General features: G+C 32.3%; 1 protein-coding gene across 1 annotated transcript; it reads left to right on the forward strand.

Annotated features, from left to right (window-relative positions):
- Positions 1-7,961: 7,961 nt before the first annotated feature.
- Positions 7,962-18,251, forward strand: LOC139488098 (zinc finger protein 488-like). The gene is made up of 4 exons (XM_071273481.1): positions 7,962-8,025; positions 12,690-12,838; positions 14,203-14,431; positions 15,122-18,251. The coding sequence occupies exons 2-4, from the start codon at positions 12,701-12,703 to the stop codon at positions 16,105-16,107; spliced, it is 1,353 nt and encodes a 450-aa protein (XP_071129582.1). The 5' UTR covers positions 7,962-8,025; positions 12,690-12,700; the 3' UTR covers positions 16,108-18,251.
- Positions 18,252-22,298: the final 4,047 nt, after the last annotated feature.

The raw sequence follows: 22,298 nt of genomic DNA on the forward strand, positions 1-22,298 counted from the left end.
CTAGGTAACAGGTAACAGGTAAACAACTATTCCATGTCAATAAAACGCTTGTAATATGAAGCGTATTTTAAAACACTTAATTGACGTTAGTTAACTCAGAATTTTAGTAAGAGTTATCTTTTCTTAGGTGTACGGTACCCCCTTAAGTAAGGATCGTTTTTATTTTCTGATCTGTAATGAGATAAAAACAAATGCAAATTTTTCCAATTTTATTTTTGATAGGATACATAGCAACCTTTTAAAAAAATCTTGCTCCAGGAGCAAATGGACACATGAAAACAAAAATATAGCTGAACATTTTTTTGACAAATTGAACATAAACACTTATGGTATTTATTTCATAAAAATCGGTCATATAATAATTCAGCAATATTTCTCTTTATAAGGATTTTAGTTAAAATGTTTTGTTTTTAGATTGAACTCACTTTTGTCCAATATTTGTATGTGTCTGTGCGAGTTTTTAGACTATTTCTCTATCTTTTTAGCACTGATGGGTTTATTTTACAAATACGTATTTATTTAATTCTTTAAAAATTATAAGAGCATTGTACCTCGGATTTTAATCGGTTTCTAATCTATAAAGGTGTTTTAGATTTGCGTGAAAACTTTTGTCCATAAGAAATTATCTCTCGGCCCATCCCCCCTTTCCCCTATGTCTATAAAGGGTTTATTCCTTATGATTATGTGTTTTTCTAATCTGAGTGTTATTTTGATTCAGCAGACCATTTTAGAATAAACATTTCCCGGCATCATTTTAACTGCCTAAACAGTTCGTAAATAGTGTGTATTTATATAAAAGACGCCCTTGGACATAATGGCTAGACATAGGGAATGCTTTCCGAAAAAAAATTGTAAGGTCATCATATTTGTGAAAACACCCGACTCATTTAGCCATTTGTATGGACTTATAGTTTGTATCTTATAAATATATTAGTTTTGTATTATAAATGCACATTTATTATTTATACAACATGTTTCACCTAAGGAATGGACAAAAATTACGTTTGGACATGGTGGCTAGACATTCGATTTTTTTAAAATTCGGCTTCAAGAAAAGGTTTTTTTTTACATTTGAAACTTTGGAAATGTTTATCTTTTTCTGAACTTTCTATTGCGTATAGTTTTAATATGATTTTATTACTTTATAGGGATAATAATAATACTGAAATGTTGATAAAATTTCCTCATAACACATTAAGACAGGTTCCTCTGTTGAATATTTTTGTTGAAGGCTTGCTTCAAATTTCAGCCAATACCAAAAAAACGGGTATGATGTTATAATATAAATCTAGTAGGAAGCTGATATACTAAATTTCGCAGATTTTATGTGCAAAATTACAACGGAACATAGAAAAATGCTTTTTATTTAATTTGAAATGTTACGCCGGACATGCAATTTTTAACGTAAAATTAAGATTTTAGTTTTCAAGTGCGCATGCTCGGACAACACAGCTGATCTTCCGACGGCTCCTGAAAATTACTAGAAATTCATAATTTACTACCATTCTAAAACATATCTTTATATATACAGGGTGTAAAATACACCAATACACACATATAAAACTAAATTCCAGATAAAAAATCATCCAATTGTGATTTTATGATTTTGACAACCGGCGGGAACTTATCTCTTTGTGACAGTCCAACTTCCGGTAAATCTCCAATGTAAACAACTATAACGATAGAGTGAACTCATGAGTAGAAAACTCGAAAAATACATCGAAAACCAACCTCAATATCCAGATGGGTTCCAATACAAAACCCCTATCCTAGTTTCTAATAGTAAAGGCTTCACACTAAGAAACGCCTGCAAAGAAAAGGAATTCCCACTTGAATCCTGGTGCAAATCAGGGGCTATAACCGAAGTACTCGTAGATCTTATCAAAAGCAGAATTGAAAAATACATCAAAAGACACCAACACGTCATAATTTACCTCTGGTCCGGTACATGCGACCTCACCAAAAAAGAAGGGAGATTTATAAAAATCAAATCTCACAGAAAACAGTCAATTTAAACTATAGAAGAACAATACAATAGAGCAATTAATATTGTAAGCAAGTACCAAAACGCAGAAATAAAATTCATCGACTGCCCATTACTTTCGATATCCAACTGGAACAAGTACAAAGGTCACAAAAATCCAGAGACGTACAAAGTTGAAGACTTCCTAGTTACCAAGCAAATACAGAAACTGAACTACAAAATCTACCAACTCAACAGTAAACTTAATAAAACATCAGTCAAAGTCAGTAAGTACTTCTTTAGAGGACGAAAGAGAAGGAAAGGACAAATACGCAAATCAGTAAACCTCTCAATAAACAACAAGGACGGTATACATCCAAGACGCCTTCTCAGTCTAGCTATCACCAAATCCATCCTACTAGACACATACATTGAATGTTTCAACATTGATCAGAAATCTGAATTATTACAAATCAGAGTGGAACAAGACGAACTAAACACACTATTCTAGAACCAACGCTTTCATCCGCTTTAGAGAACAGAGTTGCCAGTGAACAGTCGAGACGAGTAGTAAAATTCTAGGTGAGTTTATCTTATCAGGTTTTACTACTTACCGTTCGTATTGAATCACTACCAAGTAACAACACTCAAACACATACTTTCTCTTCCAGAAGTGGATAACAGCTGATTGGTTTGGAACACGAAGACTCAGTCTGGAGCTTCCTTCATCCAGTAAGTACCAGTAGTATAAAACCTCTTAACAACAAAATGTTCTACTATGCTATCTTTACACTTACACTTACCATCTTGACTAGACAGGCTTTCATGGTACGTCATATAAAATTGAATCTTAGCCATAAATACCAACATTCTCACCAGGACTCTATTTACTCGCATAACACCATTGAAGGAGTGAATATATACTTAACAGAATGCCTTAGTAACCCAATTACAGCAACAGCACAAACTTACTATTGGATCAAGAACGCCAAAAAACACATTCAACTGACACAGTCAAAATACTCGATCGCCAGAGATAGGAGCTCACAAAGACTCTTGATACTCTTACTTAGTGGCATAGAAACAAACCCAGGCCCCAGACGACCAAGATTTCCATGCACAATCTGTCAAAAAGCATGCAAATTGGAATCAATAGCCTGTGACGACTGTGACAAATGGACACACAGAAATTGCATTGGAATGTCTACAACAGAATTCAGCAATCTAGGCAAGAGCGAAGACACATGGACATGTCCATCATGCTCAAAACCCAACAACTCTTCGACAAAAGTATACTTTATACCAAGTGAAGACGACAGCAAACATACCTCCCTTAATATATCTACTAATCCGTTATTGCTAGACAGTATATCAGATTCATCCATACCATCAACATCATGATCAAGCATTAACTCACCATCTTTCAACACAACATCATTCAGTACAGATATACCGATCATGACATCATCACCTAAACCAGCCAAAACGAAACCACCCCTAAGAAACAACTAAGACTGCTGAACATCAACTTCCAGAGTCTAAGAAAAAAAGGGTAAACTTCTGGAGGCAATTATAGAGTCAACTGATCCGGACATAAAAATAGGCACAGAAACATGGCTAGATCCAAACATTAAATCAAGTGAAATTTTTCCTGATTACCTTAAATATGATATTGAACGAAGGGATCGTCCCAAAGACCCACATGGGGGAGTTTTGATAGTATCCAAACAATCATTACAACTAAGGAACATAACAAAAAGCGGTGAGATAGAACTATGAACTTGTACCATCGCCTTAGAAGGAAAAAAGAAAATGCGTATTGGTGCATTTCATCGCCCTCCAGTATAAACAGATGACACCTACCTTAATACAGTTAAAGAGGAAATAAGTACCATCAAATCAAAACGTCAAAAAAACATCTTCTTGATTGGAGGTGACTTCAACCTACCAGATATAAATTGGCAAGAACAGACCATCACACATAGACAGTACCCCACAAGAAACAGTCAAGCTTTTTTAGACACCGTAGCTGATAATGGTTTAGAACAAATCGTAGATTTCCCAACAAGTAAAGAAAACACCTTGGATTTAATACTTACATCTCATCCATCATTCAAAATAAGATGTAAACCATTACCATCAATAGGAAACAGCGACCATGACACCGTCTTACTTGATATAGCATGTAAACCTTTAAAACCCAAACCAGTTAAAAGAAAGATATATCTGTGGAAAAAAGCAGATATATATAAGATAAAGGAAGACCTCGAAACATTCAAGACATCTTTTAAAAACACCTGCAACAGAACTGTAGAATCCATGTGGCAAAGCTTCAAATCAGAAATTCAAAAAACCATTGAGAAGCGAGTACCAACAAAAATGACTCATGGTAGACACACACACCCATGGATGAACACAGCAATAAGACGCAAGATCAACCTAAAACAAAAAGCGCTCAAGAAAGCTAGGAAAACCAAAAAGAAAAGAGACCAAGACAGATACAAGAGACTACGACAAGAAGTACAATGGGAAATACGACAAACCAATAAGAAATACATGGAAGCTCCAACTACAAGGACAACTCCAAGAAATTCTGGTCCTATATTAAAAGCAAAGGTCAGGAATGGACAGGAGTAGCACCATTGAAGAACAAAATGGGATTCCTCCAAAGCGACAACAAAAGCAAAGCTAATATCCTTAACGACCAATTCCAGTCCGTATTTACAAAAGAGAACCTGAACAACTTCCCAAATAAAGGGAAAAGTCTATATACCACCATGGCTGACATACAAATCAATGTAAAAGGAGTTCATAAATTATTGAAGAACCTGAAACCACATAAGGCTACTAGACCAGATGCTATACCATCCTGTATACTAAAGACAGCAGCAGACCAACTTGCTCCAATTCTTACAGAACTGTACCAAGCATCCCTCAACACCGGAGAAGTCCCTCAAGATTGGAAAGATGCAAATGTAGTCCCACTCTTCAAAAAGGATGAAAGACACTTGGCATAAAACTACAGGCCTGTATCACTTACCTCCATTACATGCAAAGTCCTAGAACACATTGTACACAGCAGCGTAATGGACCATTTCGACAAATACAAAATTCTCACAAATGCACAGCATGGATTCCGCAAACGACGATCTTGCGAATCCCCAACTCATCATCACCATTCATGATATTGCATCGAAATTAAAAAGTAACAGCCAGGTAGATATCATACTACTAGATTTTGCTAAAGCGTTTGATAAAGTGCCACACCATCGCCTACTACATAAACTTGAGTACTACGGAGTAAATCCTAAAGCAAACAGGTGGATAAGATCATTCCTACAAAGCAGAATGCAAAGCGTTATTCTATAAGGAGCTGTCTCTGAACAAGTACCAGCACTCTCTGGTGTTCCTCAAGGAACAGTCCTTGGACCCCTACTGTTCCTGGCCTACATAAACGACATGCCAGAAACAGCAACTTCATCAGAGACCAAACTTTTTGCAGACGACAGCCTCCTCTATCGAAATATCAGTAACCAAGCAGAAAGTGACCTACTACAGAAAGATCTCACATCATTAGAGGATTGGGAAGATAAGTGGCAAATGAGCTTCAATGCAAAAAAATGCATTGTAATTAAAATACAACCTAAGAACCGTCCTGTTATACCAACTAATTAAAAATTACACGGACACACACTGGACACCGTTAAAGCTAGTAAATACCTGGGAGTTACTATCAGCAATAATCTAACCTGGGACAGACACATCGACAACATAGTGGGAAAAGGAAACAAAACACTAGTCTTCATACGACGTAACCTAAAAGATTGCACTAAACCGGTCAAAGCAGCAGCATATTCAACAATAGTAAGACCTTCAGTTGAGTATGCTAGCACAATATGGGACCCTACGAAACAGGCTAAAATAAAAGCAATCGAGCAGGTACAGAAAAGAGCAGCTAGATTTGTTAACAACAACTACACAGACCGCACACCTGGCTGTGTAACAAAAATGGTAACATCTTTAAAATGGGAAAGCTTGAAGACCGCAGGAAACAAAATAGGCTATGCATGCTATTCAAAATCCAACATGATCTGATAGACATAGATAGGCACCAATATCTAACGCCAAACGATAGCTGGACCAGAGGTAAAAACCGCTTCTTCCAAGAAAGGGCCACAACAGACGCCTTCGGACAATCATTTTTTCCAAGGACCATTAGAGACTGGAACCAACTGCCAACATCAGCAACATCAGCGGACACAGTTGATGGATTCAGAGCTGCCCTGAAGGCATGCTCTGCTAAAATTTAGACAGTAACATCCTGTACATCTTTTTAATTGTATATATATAGAGAACGTTTTATCCTGTAAATAGCCAAGAGAAAACTTTCTGTGTTGTCCGACATTGCGTTAGTTTTCGCGGGACCTCATACATTCAAGATTTGAATTCGGTTCCTAACCTGGAAGAAGAAGAGTTGAGGTGAGGTAAGCAATTTAAGAAAAAAATCACAATAAGACCAAACAAATAGTAATGTTGAGATATTATCATGCATACAAAATCTTAATTTCAATGTTTATAAAAATGACACACATTTGAATGATTTATACAGCAAAAAGATAGCAGTAGCCCCGTATAATAGGTCACTAACACACATTGTAACTAATAATAAACATACATAAATATTCGTGATCAATATGATATTATTTTAACAGTAAATTGGTATATAAATTTAGAAATCTTGACGTGAAGTGTTATGTTAATGATGCTAAGTAAAAAATGAAATACAAGTGTTTGAGAGCTCATATAACATAAAAAGACTAATTTAAAAAGTTGAGCTACCCATGAATAGAAGTCAGCGCTATGCATGAAGGAGATGAATTCCTTATTTATAAAAATAATTTCAAAGCTTAATCACTGGACATTTTCGATATTGTGTTGCCGTTTCAAACTGTTTCTCAAGTAAGATAAACTTCATAAAAACCTGAGAGGTTGCTCTTTACTTATCTAGCTGTTACTAGTACGATGCAATTGTTTATCTTTTTTCCTTTTAGATGTATATTTTTTTTTACTTAACATTGGTAATATAAATATTGTTTCAAGTTGACTTATAAAAAAGATTTTTAAAAATCGTCTATATAACTAAAAACAGAAAATGCAATTAAGTTCTGTCTTCTTCATTACACATGCACATTTAGTAGTCTTTATATTTTCATTTTCATATTACGACCCTCTGGCCACTTGAACCTTCGAGTGAAGACATCTAGGGGTGTCCAAAGTATCCTAATTAAATATTAAACAACGCAAATCGCATCGTGGATGCATTTTACGAATGATTTCATTAGCTTTTGCGGGTGCTTGATTTTGCGGTGGCTGCGCCTGCCTATAGATAAGGAGCTATCGAAACTATTAGAGTGTTTAAGAGTAGACACCGTCCCACTGTTTGATATTATTGTAACAGCAGATGGCGACGACGACTGCTAAACACAGGCTATTCAAATTTACAAAGTTATTCTCCCTGGCTTGACAATGCACCTATTGTGTTTAAATCCCAGTTTTATGATTTTTAAAGAAAGACGATCTGTCCGCGATCACTATGATCTAAAAGTCAATTGTTCGAGACATATGCTCTTTAAAAAACTACTCATTAGTTAAAATGGTAGTAAAAAGTCTTGTAACATTGAAATAAAAAATTCTGAACAGGTGAAAATCTGCATTTAATTGAAATTTTAAACGTTTAATTAAATGCTGAGGGATGTGAAATTACCTGAGCACTGTAATCGTAGATAACGTGAAGGCCGTTGCAAAACATAAAATTGTAATAATACTTGTACATAGTTGTCTCTTTATTGGTCTCTAAAAAATCAATAGAGCTGTATAAATAATTCCAATGAATAGCTGAAGAAAAGGAAAACAGTCATTATGATTATGACCAATTACAATGCGCATGTGTAAAGGATGCACTAACCATACAAAAGATGTTTCCTTTTAAGCCTATGACATATTCACTATGTTTACACCGTATGTAACAGATTAAGACTTTATCTCAAACTTCTTTTGCAAAGGTAAGTCAGTTTTATACTAATGGTTTAAAAATGATATATTTTTCGTGTTTAATACAAAGTTTGAAATTCGAATTCAATACTTTACATACTTTGAAAGTTTTAGACGTTTTCAAAGTAACGTGAACTTAGTATTTCAGGATAAATGTACATGAAGTTTCCATATAACTTATATTAACAAATAAGTCAACCCCAAAACGTTAACAGAGGTTTCATAAAAAATTAATTAAACCAAAAGATCTGTCTATGCATTTTTTTTTTTTTTAAATTTATCATATTTTATTGAAATCTGTACATTTGTTAGTTTAAAACATCAAGTACCGGTACCTTATTCCGGCCTCGTTAACATTAGGAAATATCATATTTGTACAGTTGTTAGTATTTGTTAGTATTATACATTCAATTTTCAATATTTTTTATCAATGCATTTTATTTTTACCTTCACAAAATAATCTCCTTACTACATGTATGCTTAAGATTTGTTTCCACCTTAAAGAGAGAAAAATGAATAGAAAACGATCATAATAAGACAAGTTCCAGTATACAAAATACAACATAGAAAACTTAAAACTGAGCAACCCAAACCAATCGACAGGGATCTCGCGAGCTTTAGCTGAGAAATAATATATTTACACTTAGGAAGAGTGTAATTCAAATTCAATTGTTGGTTAGTACCAATGTCTTGATGTTTATGATAACTTTGTTTAATCGTTTGATCATCTTCATCTTTTAAATAGAGAGGTCTTATGTATATCTAACTGGATGAAGTTTATCTGCATAATTACACGGTTGATATGCATTTAAGTTTATTTGATATGCATGTAAGCATAAACTAGTATAAATATTTCATTAATTTCATTTTCTTATCAAGCTATATCTTTTTATTTTATTTTTTAGAAAGTGCACAAATTGCAAAAATACAACAGAAACATAAGGATTCTGAAACTAGAAAAAAAACATATAAATCCATATTTATTTATGAAAGTTTCGTATTTAGTCGTGTGTGTTTTATTTTCTGACTTAGTGAATCGTTTAAAATTATGTTATAACTTACATATTTCGAATTTATTCGGTAGAAAAGTATAACTGATTTGTTTTATTTGTACTTTTATCTGAATAGAGAAAGGGTCAGAATGTTAAAATGACGAACAGAGCTTCACATGCATCTATTAGACAGGTTATAACCATTTAAAGGGACTGTTTATATATGACGTTCTCATACAGTAAAAACTACATATATATAGACAAGTTTGCTGTACGCATAAAAATCCGAAAAATATAAGGAAATTTAAATATAATAACCACGGAGTGTTTACATTTTTTCAATTAAATGTGAACAGAGTACAGAATCAATACGGTACAGTTGTACAAGAAGCATTATACTAGAGATTTAAATAGAAACATTCTTACATCAGACCTTATAAATATGCACTAAGGTTAAGATGTTAAATGGAATCGACTTGACACTTTTTACAATACATTTATTGGCGCAATTGATATAATCAGAAAAATAAAGAGTGGCGCAATTAATACCTTTTCAAAACTGTAATTGGCGCGAATTAATTCTGTCCGTCTTACAAGAATTATCAAAACGTTGTAGAAATTGTGAAGACATTTTTATGAGTAATAATTGTCGTTGATTTTTGATTTTCCTTTTTGAATTTTCCTCGGAGTTCAGTATTTTTGTGTTTTTACTTTTTTTTTATAACTTATATGTGCTCAAATATAAATGTCTGTGATGTTCTGAAAGTCTTTACAAGTTTAGTTTGGTGTAAATGTACCATCATATAAAATCAGAAGTTCAGCTATATAAGTAATACATTTCAAAGATAGAAAAGACCAAAATCAATAATTTTACATCGTCTCATGTTAAATTTATAATTTTAAAAATGAAACATTGCTTTTATCATGTAAGGTAATGTGGTCCTTAATTAGTGGTAGATGTTATTGCATACACCAAGTTCATGGTAAGAATATGTACAATTTCAACAGTTGCATTATCCTTCAAATTTGATCCCAAAACCTTGTATACTATCATAAAATATGTTTGAATTTGGTTTTACCCCACTACATGTAGTACTTATTATTACTGTTGTACATGTAGTTGGTATATATTTTTGACATATTTAAAATCTTATCATTTGTTAAATAAGATGGTAGTCATGGTCATGGTTTACACATTATTCTCATATTGTATGTAATAAATATAGAAAGAAAAAAAAATGGTGCTTGTATATACACAAAAAATACAAGGTTTAGTTTTTTAAACCTTATTAAATCCAAAAGGTATACAATACTGTTACTAGAGTCACCTTAAAATCGTAATTTAAAATAGATTAGAAGCATATTATAACCAAAATAAACATCGGCTCTTCGGTCAAATCCAATCAAATTGTTTTAATTTGAAACTTCTCTTTCGAATCCAATTTCATAACATCCGTCTTTGAAGCAGACCTTTCCTGTCAGACTGATGATTCTTGTATGATTAAGAATACATTTGTATCTTCGTCCCAATCAATCCGATTTTTGTTTACTGTCAACTTATCCAAAGAAAATTGCTATAGTCAAAATTGGATTTTATTTTTCAAATAACAGGTTTTAATCGTTTAAGTCTGAATGCCGAGGCTGCCTTATATCATTATGTGTAATTGTATGCTTTAAAATATTGACTATGTATGTTTATAACAGTCCTGACAACAAGGTTACCCAGTTTTAGATTTTTTTTAATTATACAGTTTCATATTCACAGAAAATATGTTCATAAAATGACATCACAATAAACTCACAATTTTTTTTGAAATCGTTCGGAGATTGTTTTGTATGTGTAATGTTTCACACTGTGAAAGTTTATTTGTTACCATACAAGAACTAAAAATCTTAAAAGTTTACAATGAGATTAAATGTCGTAGGAAGACAGACATTCTTCTTTATGTTTTATCCATGATGATCAAGCTGTAACTAGAATGTGACATAGCTATATTTGGAAAGTGAATCTCTTTTATTCTCGTCTATCATAACTGTCAATCTTCAAATTCTTTAATACGACTTTAAACCCTCGTTTATTTCTATTTTACAGGTTTTCATTGAAGGCTTTCACAATAAACTTAACATTGAACATCTTCATGTGATTAAATTCTTTGTACAACAAAATGAATTGCCTTAGAAAATATGCTTCAGTCACTTTACAATCCATTCGATAAAACTAGGTAAAATCAAGTTAAAACTATATCGAAAAATAATAAATCATTTGAGATGCATTCTTAAATAATTTTGTTTGGAAAATCGAATGACTGTTTTTTTTTGTATGAAAATTAAGTCTACTTTGAATAGGTTGCTTCTGTTTTGAGTGACAGTCGTTTTTTACTTTTTTCTTTCTAAAAAGTGTTGAGGTCCTTTATAGCTTGCGGTTCGTCGTGAGCCTAGGCTCTGTGTTGAAGGCCGTACCTTGACCTATAATTTTTACTTTTATAAATTGTGACTTGGATGGAGAGTTGTCTCATTGGCACTCATACCACATCTTCCTACATCTATTGACTATATTTTGGGCAAATTACTTAAAGTGCATGTCGTTTTTTAATATGAAAAAAAAACCGAACAGAATTTAACGAAAAATCATTCAATGATTACAAGCAGGCATTAGGATATAATTTATGTCACGTGCACATACTTGTTCACGTGCAAAGTGCATCTTGAAACTAATCAGGAAAAGTTTTTTCCATAAGGAGTACTATCTCATATAACGACTGAAATATCGGTATTTAATTTCACTTCTGGTCGTAAAATGTTTTTGTTATTTATATAAATATTTAATTTTTTAATGAAACATATGAAGCTATAAATGTATTTGTGCTCAACGATTTCTAAGAAATTTCAAAGACCGCTCTTAATGATAATTTAAAAAATAAATCGCTGCTCTGTTATTCTGTTCACTTGATAGTGCATTGACAATCACACCAGAATCCTACTTCAACACAGCAGCATATGGTGCGACTATCTGAGTGTTTGGATGCCGTAAAATCATATTAATTTCTCATCGTTTAAGGCAGTTATTGAATCCTAGTTAATCTCTCGTGAATAAAACAATATTCAGTTAGAAGGTTGACCACCTGATCCTAAATAACTCGTTTGATATCATTTTATTCAGTGACAAGGATTACACGCAGATTCAATCCTATCGGCCAATTTAAATGAACATAGCGCTTTTTTATTACCGAAATTATTCTTCACGGCAAAATGATTAAATATGTTTATTACAATTTGAATCTTTTTTTTCTATTTCTTTTTGTTACAAAATCTGTTTATTATCAAACGAAAACAGAAAAACAAAGCGTGAACATTGTTGTAATTAAAAAATAGCTTCCGAAATTATTGGACTTAAGGGGAATGACTTATTGATCATTTATTTTAGACAATAGAGGACTCATTCTGGACAAATTTCCGAAATGATTGAACTTTAGGGAATTACTTTAATTTATTTATAATTAATTAAACGCAGAAGAATTGAATTAACGAAATAATTGCATTTTAAAATCTGGCTTTTATTATCTTTTCAGTGCTAAATTTTACTCTTTTCTGTTGATATAATCACAGAATTACACAGTTTTATAATAAGTCATTTCCTAAATTTTTAGAAAAAAATGTGTAGTTAATTTATATTTTTGTTTCAGACAATTTCAAAATGGGTGTGATAACAGTAGTAGACATTGATTACGGACATATTTTCGGTCCATTTCCTATTTTAAGCACTGCTATGGATCCAACATATGCTATTGGAATGCTGACGCAAGACACTCAACACCAGGGACCAATGTTAGAGGTATTTATACAAGTTAAATTCTGTCAGCCGCAAATATTTCAGGGTAACATTGTGATATGAGTGTGTCTGTGCATTCAAATTTTACTTTACTAATTTTGACTATTATCAATTTTTTCTGATATCATAATAAAATCCTATTCCGACATTTCTTCTCTTTTTGTTTTTGAAACAATTTCTTTCTGAGAAATTGAAATGTTGAAGTTTATAAGATACATATATAGCAGAAATAAATGACTGCTTTTAATAAACGGAGAGGGGCGGCTATGATATAAAAATAGGCTTCCATTTCAAGGGGAGGGATTGGTTTCTGCCAAGTACCGGTATAAGAAATAGTCAGCAATATTATTTTATGAAAATTGCGAGGTAATTACACACTAACTTAATGATGATAAATAAGTCCGACATCCTTATCAACTATATACACGTACTTGAATCATAAACATAGTATCGTTATTATAAAAAAAGATGTATTATGATTGCCTATGAGACAGCTCTTCACAAAAGATCAAATGACACAGAAATTAACAACTTAAGGTCCCCATATGCATGTATGCTTTTTTTTTTAATATCCAAAATGTTTGGTTTTTACTTCATGTTGGATGGTTATGTTCAAAAATATTTGTTCAGAGAAATCCTAATGAAGATAAATTCAGACATCAGCCTATTTTGTATATTTGACTTTGATTAACTACCATAGACTCAAAACGACTCTTTGTGCACTGATATGAGCTGCCATAATTGTTACATGTAACACTCAAAGAGCAGTCGTATCGTTATAATTAATTTTAATTACCTTGTTCTTAAATTTTTAGTTGACAAATTTTGTCGTTTTTCAAAATCCAAGATTTCAAATCTCTAAAGAACAGTTGATAAGTACGATATTTGACTATTCTCTTCTTATTCTTATGAATTATACCATTTGCCAAAAATCTTTAAAACCATTTGTAAATATTTTGGAATTAACAGTTTTGATTTAGTTGTGAAGTGGAGAACCGCTTGCTTATAACAGAACATTAAATAGAGGAACAAGTGGTAAAGAACCGCTTGCTTATAAAATAACATTAAATAAAGGATCAAGCTTTCTCAGCATGAAGAGTTGTCTTCCTCAAAACAGTAATAGGTATGTTGTAAACCTTGAGTATTCTTTACAATTATATCTCAAGTTTTGCCGTCGCTCGTTGGTCACAAGTCATTCATCATATAGACAGAATGCATCTGTCAATAGTGACATTAAATTTCCAATCCGACCGCTTCAGCCATTAAAGATGGCGTCGTCTCCGCCCTTTAGAAATTAAAATCTCAATGTCATCTATCTAATAGCCATTTAAATAGTTAAAATCATTGTCAACATTTGTCGTTTACAGATTGACCCTTCAATAAACAATGGGTTGGCACGTGGAATGGAATGGCTGGCTTACATCAACCCAGCCAGAAATGAAGATGAACAAAATATGGAGGCGTACGTGAAGAATAAAGAAGTGTTTTATAGGGCGTTACGTATAATAAAATCGAGCGAAGAACTCTTAGTGTGGTACAGTAAAGACTTCTGTCAGTTGATTGATGTACCGGAAGTTAAAAGAATACCCCTTACAGGTAACAAACTTAAATTATAACATGTCATATGAGTGAATACTATGAATGAGCAACTAGCTAGTTTTGTTTAGACTAAGTATTCAATTGTCGTCATGTTCATAAAGTTAAACAGAATAGTATTATCGGGATTGATTGATTGATTATTAATTGCTAAATCAGTGGCAAATATTTCATGCGTATTTAGAACGATGTTTTAACGATATCGAAGAAATATGAAAACCGAAAATGAAGAAAACTAAATATACTAAGTTCTGTAGGGTTACATGTGCCTGGGCTAAGATACCTTTTTACCATAGATTCTGTTAATACTCCAGGTACTCATACTATTTAACTTGAAACATATACTCCCGCACATATATCTTCGAAGGTTTTCTGTTTGTTTGTTTTTGTTTTTTTTGTGTTTTTTTTTTAAATTTTTATTTGCTGTCATAACACAGATTGTGTTTGTCACTCCCTTATCTGAATGTACCTATAATTTAGGTTTCAAAACAATCACTTGTTAAAATGAAAATAATGAAACCAACCATTTATTTCATCACAATTGGTTTATTGCATTTGGTACGGAAAACAACACAAAAGATCATTAACTATTGAAAAGGTTTTAGCGTTTAGTTAATACTTACATTAAAAATATTTCATAATTGATAGATCAACAGTTTATAAACAAATTGCACAATTTTTTTTTTATAGAAAATGAAAAATATATCTGTTCAAGATGTGGAGAAACATTCGAATATATATTCTCACTTAAAGCACACATGAAGTTTAAATGTGAAGTTGGATCACATAAAATGCGTTTCAATAAGCAAAGATTATCTATATCACCTGAACCGGAGAGTAATTATTGCCGGAAAAGAAGTTTAGAACATTCAGAAGACATCGCAAATAAAAAGTTTCTGAAAGACAATGTTCATGGTATTGATAAAATAATGTTATCTAAAGACTATAGAGATGTAAATTCTAATGTACCAAATCATACTCATGAAAAGTCCGATCTCGGCTCGAGTGCGTTCAGAAAAGTGGAAAAAGAAGTCATTTCTAGTCCAAAAGATGAAAATAAAGCTCATATTTCTCAAAAAGACAAAACAGACATGAAATATGAAAATGACCGACTCTGTGTTCCTCCATATGTGTCTCTACCCGTTTCGAGTAAGGAGTGTTTTGTTCCTCCGGATATGTTGTCTACACTTATGATACCACGTAGTATGGGTATGATGAACACTAGTATTAACACAGATATACATACTAAAGTGATGGACAATTATGGTATAGGACTCGCATATCCATTTTCTGTGCAAAATTCTATCATGGGAAACATGGAAAGTTTATCTCCGAATTCTAGAAAACAGTATTTAATGAATATGAATAGTAGTTTGACTACCTCAATACCATTTTCCAAAAGTGCAAATCCTATGGTTGAAAAGATCCTACAAACAAGTAATATGGCAATGCTGCATAAACCACTTCCTGCTTTGACACAATCTACAAACTGGTGCGCAAAGTGTAATACGTCATTCCGCATGACCAGTGACCTAGTTTATCACATGCGGTCTCATCATTCAAAAGAAAGTCCGACCGTTATTAAAAAAAGAGACGACAAACTTAAATGTAATATTTGTCAAGAAACATTCAAGGAACGCCATCATTTGACTCGTCATATGACATCACATCAATAAATTTTATGATTACTGCCTACCTGTACTATTTTAAGGCGGCTCGACATACAGTCTTCTCTCTTGTATGTCGGTCTACTTGAAACTAATGCTTGCAGAATAGTATACTTTAATATAGGCAACACAAGGACAAACAGCACTACCGACATGATAATTAGGTTGAAGAAACAACAGTTAACAAAGCACTACAGAAAACAATGTTGCCTTCCGAACACCGCCAATAAATCGGCGTTAGGTAATAAGGTATGAAATACTTCTTGCCAATGGATAATTATTAGAAATGGCAATTGAAGACCGTACTTTGACCTATAAAGGTTTGCGTTTACAGATTATGACTTGATGGAGAGTTGTCTAATGGGCACTCATAGCACATCTTCTTATATCCATATAACCCGTTCATATTTAATGAAATGACTAAACTATAAAATTTGGACAATTATAGTTTTCAACATGGTTGATCAAACCATCTATAATACTAAAATTACGAGGTCCAATTTGTCAGCCGTCATCACGTAAGAACGACGAATCAAAGAATTCAGCTTTATATATAACTAATATAGTACAAAGGTGTAGATTAAAAATTACACCACTCAAGGCCCTTTTGTTTTCCACGTAATTAATATTGCCAATAATTAAGAAGTTCCGGGTCGAGTCCGATACCGATGCCAATAGTATATTCACCTGTTACCTATCCTTATCTGTACGTTCTGCATCTAACAGGTGCACCACCAAACGGTGTATTTAGGATTATGCTATATACACGGATCATAATCACAGGGTTGACACTACTAAATTCAATCATTGTCAAATTGTTACCTATTGTAGTATTTTAATCAGTAAGACTTTCTAAGATAACAATACGAATACTAAAAATTTGGACTAAAAATAAGGTGTATATAGGAACCGTTTTCAATTTGTTAGCAGGCATGACATAAAACTGTGAATCAAAGAATTCAACTTTATTTATAACTAACATATGACAATGCTGTTGATTAAAAAATACTCCATTCCAGGACCTTTTGTTATCCAAATAATTAATATTACCAATAATTGATAAGTTCCAGTTCGACGGGTTCAAACAGAAAGATTTGAAAGCAGAGAAAACTGTGTATCTTATAATCGGCATGACTTTATCAGATAAAAAATAATACTAAAATAAGGCTTGCGCATAGTTATATACTTTAATTCAGTCACGGACCCGCGATATCACGGGTGTGTTCTAGTTCAGATAATAAATATTGGACCTTGAAAAAAAAAATTAAAATTACAAAACAGTAATCATCTTGTCGACTCTTTCAAATAATCTTGTCGACGCACCCGGTCTTGATTTGTATTTTGATTATTCGATTTATGTGATTCGACATTGGTAAACTTCAGTTGTCTTAATATTATATAGATTGTTAAAAAATAAGTCATGAATTAGTTTCTGTTTTGTTTTCAAAATAGAAAGTAAATGTTCTCTGAAATAAGTTGCATACTATATGAATATAAGGAGATAATGTGAATATTTCATCTGCTACTTATATAATTTATCATTTGACTATTTTTCAATTGAAAAAAATCTGTGTTTTCATTTATGATACATATCTTTATTGTTGAACTAGACATCAAACATAAGATGCTTTTATAAAGATCACAATTTTAGATATGATGGTTATTCATATTTTCGTTACTACATTTTTCATCTATCAATTTTACACATTACTAGTAAATCAAATAAAGAATTACATGTATCATGTTGTTTGAAAAATATTGCATGAACATCTAAAAGGTGACAAATTTATTTCTATTTTGATATGAGATTGTTTACAGTATTCAATTCAAATAATTCAATTCATATCTTCCTATTTGAAATTCACAAACAAAAAAATCATCTGTAAGGTTAGGTAATACTTGTTTTAAGAAAATCAAATTAATAAAGAAAACATAAATAGGTAATTCCATTTTATCATTATACTTAATATGTTTATATTTTAAGTTTAAAGCTGGCCATAATTAATTGATTTCAAATTTTTTAAAGTCCTTTACAAAGTTCAAATATGTTTACAATACCTTAAAATGTGCAATACATTTAGTGTATGTTATTTTAAAGTGTAGATTGTTATAATTAAATGATTTTATTGATATATAATAAAGGTTGTTATAAACTTTTGTATTCCTTCATTGTGATTTCCTGCAGGTAACAGCAATTCTCAAAACACAAATTGAGACAGTGTGAATAAGTTACACATTTAAATATTGTGAAAGGAACAATAGTACAGAAAACAAACATGAGACCCGTAGTAACATTGCTAATTATGTTGGCATGTAAGAAATGAAAAATGATCCAGTGTTTAAACAAACAAAAAATCAGCTCAACAGGAAAGTGTCGACAAGGATAGTACTACCTCAAAATATCCTCAGATAGTAGAATTTAAGTTTACACGTTTTATGTTTGAAACCTTAACTTTAATTTCTGTAAAGAGTAATACCTGTAGATTTTTTACGGTCTCTGGTTTCTCTTCTTAAAAGCACATTTTGTCATGGCAGGATCAGGATCCTTTTGTAGCTCACTGTGGGATATTTGGGTCTGCTTGAATGATGTTTCAATCCGTACAGTATCCTAAAGTCTCTGGTGGGTAGTTGTCTCATTGGCATTCATACCACATCGGCTTATTTTTTTTTTTTTATATTTGTAGACAATGTATTAATCGATTTTTTGGTTTCAATTGCAATGCGTTTGTAATCCTCATGCTGACCAGCCCTCTTGACCTATGACATTGCAAGCTGCATCTTCGTGATAATTATGCATATTTAGTTGATAGACACCGATTAAAGCGATTGAATTTACTTTTGTTAAAGTTTTAATACAAAAAACTTAAACCGTGATCGTGTCATATGCAATTAAGAATACTCCTCTTGAAGGAAACAGCAAAATTTCTCTCTTTTTTCAATATCCTTTATGGTACACAATCATTTATCTGTTTCATGAAGATCTTTTCAAAGCTACGTACATTTGTAAATCTTGGAGGTTGTACTTAGTTAATATAGCTGATTGACAAACCTCACACTTTGGGTAAATATATAAGTGTCATTATATATTTAGAAGTTTAGTGGTTGTCGTTTGTTGATGTGGTTCATAAGTGTTTCTCGTTTTTATGTAGATTAGATCGTATGTTTTCCCGTTTGAATGTATTTACACTAGTAATTTCTGGGGCCCTTTAAAGCTTGCTGTTCGGTGCGATCCAAGGCTTCGTGCTGATGACTGTACTTTGACCTATAATGATTTAATTTTACAAATTGTGACTTGGATGTAGGGTTGTCTCATTGGCACTCATACCACATCAACTTATATCTATATATATGTTGTTTTGTTTACGTACTGGTTTCAAGGTATGAATTCAATGTTTTATCTCATATAGACAAAACTTGGGAATGTAACCAGCATAAATACATATAGCGTCGATATTGAATATTATATTAATATATATATTGAGGACCCAAAGTAATGTGTATTACAAAATTTCAGTACAAGTTTAAACCTTTAGGAGATCAGGACATATATATGTTTAAAATGTGCCGCACATCCTTATGTTTTGACTTTTGAATAACATTGTAGTGCATTTCAACTTTCCATTCTAGGATATTATTTTTCACCAAACTTTATATTACAAGTAGCACACTTTTAGCCGTAAAGGGAATTACTATGGGGAATTGCATTGTTTATTTTTACAGAAGTGTAACCTAGAATCCAGAAATACATTTAAGAGAGATGTCTTTCCGTTTTTTAAGTTAATTTGCCCACATGAACTTCTATTTATTGCAAAGGTAAAACATAGGGTTGTTTGGCATCTTTACAACATTTATAGGCCTCGAACGTCTAAGAGTTAAAAAAGTTTCTAAAATTCAATACTTTTTTCCTTTACTTTGAATCTTCCTGTAAATTCAATTTGACCGCTATCCAATTATAGCTGTAACGGTAACATTCTCATGTGGTATCCCTATGAGATAAAATATGGAGATATATATATTTGTATATATATATTTGTTTAGGGGCCAGCTGAAGCACGCCTCCGGGTGCGGGAATTTCTCGTTGCATTGAAGACCTGTTGGTGACCTACTGCTGTTGTCTGTTCTATGGTCGGGTTGTTTTTCCTTTGACACATTTCCCATCTCGATTCTCAATTTTATCATATCTGTGAATCCGTTGTTTAACAATGAATTATTACATATCTTTCTAAAAGAGTCGCGTTTTGTTAATCAGTTGTATTTACAATATAATTGTAAATGATTTTCAATCTGAAACGTCCATTTTGATCTTAACATCAACTGAAAAGTATGAATTTATTATTAGTCATGTTCAGTCTTTTATGCAGTATGCAGACTAATCCACTGCTGTAAATTCATTACAATTCAGACAATCGTTTGATGTCAATTCAGTATTGTTCTGTATTTTTTTTTTAATTCAGCATGTTGATGGGATCATGTAAATAATAACTACTGAATATATACTGAACATATCTCAATAGACTGCAGCTTTCCAGATGGTGCGCATTTATCAATTTGAAAAGATTTAACCTTTTTTTTAAATTTTACAGGTTAAGGGGCCAGCATTAGTTTTTCTCAGTCACACAGTAAAAGAAAACAGGATATCTAGATTTTGCAATAAAGCTAATCAATAGCACAAACATGGTTTCATCTAGCAGAAATATAAGTAACACAATTTTCTGCCAATAAGATAGAATTGTTTTGTACTATTTTGAGTCAAACCCTTTTCTAAAATTAAATGGTTGATATTTGTAAATTAGAGGTCTAGTATACCAGAGGAAAGTCGACAATCTCATGAAAAAGACAAAAAAACATAACGAAAAGACAAACAACAATATACTGAAATGATGAGTTTATTCTATATACAACATAGAAAAATAAAGACTGAGCAACACGAAGGCACCGTAGTGGTTAGTTGTTTCTATTCGTAAAATAATCCATGATATGAGATTAACGCTCCAACTTCATAATATTCTAAGAATACTTCACATATTTGTTCTCGACCATTTTGGTTTTAATGTATTAATTTTTGTAATTTATTACAGAAACATGCGTCGGTGCTTTTAAATCGATGTCTATGTTTTATTGACAAATCATTCTAATATATTATCTAAACAGTATTGGTTTGTATTTTGTTTTGATTCCTACGCTGAAAAGATGCTAGTCATTTCGACTTTTTTGATTGTCCAATACTGCACATAATTTGTTTTGTTAAATTTGCCTACACATAAATGTCTCTACCATAACTAATTCTGGATCGCTAAACATATCTGTCCAAGACTAGCACATCATAAAATAGTGCAATAAAGGTATAGGCTATAGGCTGTTAATATTGGTTATGCAATTTTTTCATAGGAACTCCTTTAACTGCTTAAACTACCACTTTTACTATGAAGTTTTGAAAAAAAATGTATCCTAGAGTTTAAACGAACACTAAATTTAATAACTACCCCTATATTGGCTTTAGGACTACCGCAGATTTCAATTCACCAATATGCATATGCATATTTACTGGTAACATTCCCAAGTTATGTCTCTATGATATAAAACATAGAGATCATAACTGGGAACCAGTAGGTAAACAAAATTGATTTTCTATGAATATAACATATCTCCCCAACGAGGCGTGGTTTGAGCGCTCACTAATGAGTCTTTTGTAGACAAAACGCGAGTCTGGCGCAAATATATATTTTTGATCCTGGTATCTATGATGATTTCAATGGGAAATTAGCAATTTCACTGTACCTATACATATGAGGGTCGGTTGAAAACAAAACTTTACGACAAAAGAAACGATTTCAGCTTTTCCGTTGTAAACTTTCCATTTCTAAGTAGTAACATTCCAGCAGCACCTTCATACGGGGTATATATCTCCCAATGGATACGATATTCCCGTGCATGTATTTCATATCATGATTTTCTTGATAGAGGGTTGCTGCTTTCAAGGAAGCTATTAAACCAAGAGTTCCAAATGGTGAAGTTGAAATCATCCCTTCGTAAATTTAACGGACACTATCACGAGTTGGTTGACCGTAACTGAATAACCGTTTCACAGATGATATCGAATATGTTCCTTACGTCGTAACTACAATCCCCTTCCCTTTCATGAATGTGACCTACCGAATTAGACTTTTTCCCGGATTTGTTATAACATGAGCAACACGACG

Source organism: Mytilus edulis, chromosome 9, assembly GCF_963676685.1.
Source record: "Mytilus edulis chromosome 9, xbMytEdul2.2, whole genome shotgun sequence".
Classification (NCBI taxonomy): Eukaryota; Metazoa; Mollusca; class Bivalvia; order Mytilida; family Mytilidae; genus Mytilus; species Mytilus edulis.

What these genes read in the sequence shown, in the direction of transcription:
- LOC139488098 (XM_071273481.1), top strand. Translation starts at nt 12,701, where the DNA reads ATGGGTGTGATAACAGTAGTAGACATTGATTACGGACATATTTTCGGT. An exon ending in ACCAGGGACCAATGTTAGAG is followed by an intron (nt 12,839 to 14,202) that starts GTATTTATACAA and finishes TGTCGTTTACAG; the next exon opens with ATTGACCCTTCAATAAACAA. An exon ending in TAAAAGAATACCCCTTACAG is followed by an intron (nt 14,432 to 15,121) that starts GTAACAAACTTA and finishes TTTTTTTTATAG; the next exon opens with AAAATGAAAAATATATCTGT.